The 2,644-nt window shown below is 52.0% G+C and overlaps 1 protein-coding gene across 1 annotated transcript in view; it reads left to right on the top strand.

Moving 5' to 3' along the window:
* Positions 1-2,644, top strand: part of USP48 (ubiquitin specific peptidase 48) — a 27,992-nt gene that overhangs the window by 5,058 nt on the left and 20,290 nt on the right. The window contains exons 6-9 of the mRNA XM_018575077.1: positions 838-946; positions 1,029-1,162; positions 1,363-1,449; positions 2,400-2,575. Coding sequence (XP_018430579.1) covers positions 838-946; positions 1,029-1,162; positions 1,363-1,449; positions 2,400-2,575 — 506 coding nt within the window. The remainder of the gene's footprint in view (positions 1-837; positions 947-1,028; positions 1,163-1,362; positions 1,450-2,399; positions 2,576-2,644) is intronic.

Raw genomic sequence — 2,644 nt, 5'->3', positions numbered from 1 at the left:
ACTGGGAGGAAAAAAATCTAAAGTCTCCCGATTATTAGCTCCCCTTACACAGTCCAGAGGCAGTGAGCGGTTCAGGAGAACATATTCCATTGTCTATACCAGGTTGGCAAGTGGCACATACAGTCGCTGATACATTTTCATCATCCTCCAGATGCCGGGATTTGCTCTGCGCTGAGGCGGCGTCATTCCGTCCTCCCTCTGGCACCTCCCTCTTTCCATCAGCCATTTAGAGGGGCTGTGACATGTCATGGCCACTACACTCCTGAAGCAAGGCTTGGATCCTTTCATTGGGGTTTAGTAGTGACGCCAGCTGTGGGTGGTGCCTACCATTGAGGGGGGTGGAGTGTTGGCATCTAGATGGCTCCAGCGGGCATGGGGGTGGGTATTGCCAGCTAGAGGTAACCTGGGGAGGAAACGCCTGCTAGGAATTGTATCAGCCTGGGCTAGTTATTGGGACTTGTAATGGGGGTGTATGGGGGGTAGTGGAGCGTTACCTCCTCCAATAAATTGTCCCAAAACCTTCTAATGGAGCTGACAAAATTCTTCTAATCCCAAGTGTACGTTTGTTTGTTTCGGCTTGAATTCTACACCCCCTTGTCTATAAAGAGCCGCCCTTGTCTATAAAGAGCCGCCCTTGTCTATAAAGAGCCGCCCTTGTCTATAAAGAGCCGCCCTTGTCTATAAAGAGCCCCCCTTGTCTATAAAGAGCCGCCCTTGTCTATAAAGAGCCGCCCTTGTCTATAAAGAGCCGCCCTTGTCTATAAAGAGCCGCCCTTGTCTATAAAGAGCCCCCCTGAGATCTGCGGGGATTGTCACACTCTCTGCCCTGTGTTCCAGTTGTAGTCACTGCGGCCGGGAGTCCAAGCTGGTGTCCAAGTTCTACGAGTTGGAGCTGAACATCCAGGGCCACAAGCAACTGACGGACTGCGTCACCGAGTTCCTCAAGGTGGGTTCTCCCCTCCACCCAGCGTTCACAGCCACCCCATCTCTTCTGTGTATCACATTGTCGCCCTGTGTGGTCTCCGCAGGAGGAAAAGCTGGAGGGAGACAATCGTTATTTCTGCGAGACCTGCCAGAGTAAGCAGAACGCCACCCGCAAGATCCGATTGGTGAAACTGCCGCCGACCCTCAACCTCCAGCTCATGCGATTCGTCTTTGACAGGTGTGGATCTGAACTAGGCTCCGCCCCAAGCTGAACCTCCATTTTGTAGAATGTGTTTCGTTGCCAATAGCAACCGCAGTCTAGTTTCTCATTCCGCAGTACAGAAGGCTCAATCTGATTTATATGTAATCTTCATATGTGATACGTGAGGTCCGATGTTCTGGTTTTGCGGAAGGTAATTGTATCTTTTTTCTCTGCAGACAAACCGGGCACAAGAAGAAACTGAACACGTACATCGCATTCTCCGAGACCCTTGATATGGGACCATTCGTAGAACTGGCAGGTGGGTGGAAGTCACATTTTTAAGGACTTGGATAGTCACAATCTGCTTCTCCTTTTAAAGGAGAACGAGCGGGTCCGGGCTTTCCCCCATAGTTCTCCTAAGGCCCCATTTGTCGCGCGATTTGCATTTTGCGCGATATCGTGGAAATGCTTGCATTGCAAAGAATGGAATCGCGGCAAAATCCGCTCCAAAAAGGGTCCTGCTGTAGCGACGCACGACCCGCGACAGCAGGACCCTTTACCCCATTGCCAAGCATTGGAGAGCGATATCGCGTGGTAAATAGCCGCGATATCGCGGGAATTACTGCGCAATAAATCGCTCAATGTGAACGGGGCCTGAGGGTCACGGGGGGGGACACAAAATGGCGTCCTCCCATCACCCAAAGCTCAGTATATAGGGAGCTACAGCTCGCGGTATACTGAGAGCGCCGCAGCCAGAACGGATCCCGACAATTATGTCTGGATCCGCCCAGCTGCGTGAGTGACAGCTGGCTCTGCCTATCTAGAGGCGGAGCCAGCTCTACCCGCCCCCTGGATCAGACAGGGGAGGAGGGAAATCCAGTCATGGCTCTCTGCACGGATAGATCGAGAAGTGAGCGAGCGCCGGTATGTGTTCCCTCACTTCCCGATCTATAGAGCCGACCTGTGACAGTCTCATTGTCACAGGTCGGCTAGCCTCATAGTTCTCTAAGAGCGCTCCGGTATAGATGGCGACTATTGCCAAAACACACATTTCCATCTTGGCCAGAGATGGACTGTAACGGGGTTCAGATTCCCTGTGAAGTAATTTAATGACAACATTTTCTGACTTCTGTGTTGTAACCCATGAGATAATGATGGGGGGAGGGGGGGGCTGTGAGTGTGAATGTGTGACACGTGTAGATTGACGGACCTCCGGTAACGCTTCCTGTGCAGAGTTCGGGTCTTTAGTGATGTTTGCTCTTCTTTCAGGCAGTAATTACGTCTATGAACTGACGGCGGTCCTCATCCACCGGGGTGTGAGTGCTTACTCCGGACATTACATTGCACACGTGAGGGACCCGCAGACCTCCGAGTGGTACAAGTTCAATGACGAGGAGATTGAGAAGATGGAAGGGAAGAAGCTCCAGCTGGGGATTGAGGAGGATCTAGGTAAAGGCTTTACGTTGTGAGTGCCCTTTTACCTCTCGCTTTACTATGGCCAGTGTGCTCGCCCCCCCC

Source organism: Nanorana parkeri, unplaced genomic scaffold (assembly GCF_000935625.1).
Source record: "Nanorana parkeri isolate BGI_ZX_2015 unplaced genomic scaffold, ASM93562v1 scaffold3521, whole genome shotgun sequence".
Lineage (NCBI taxonomy): Eukaryota > Metazoa > Chordata > Amphibia > Anura > Dicroglossidae > Nanorana > Nanorana parkeri.
This window is presented reverse-complemented; position numbering and strand designations above follow the sequence as displayed.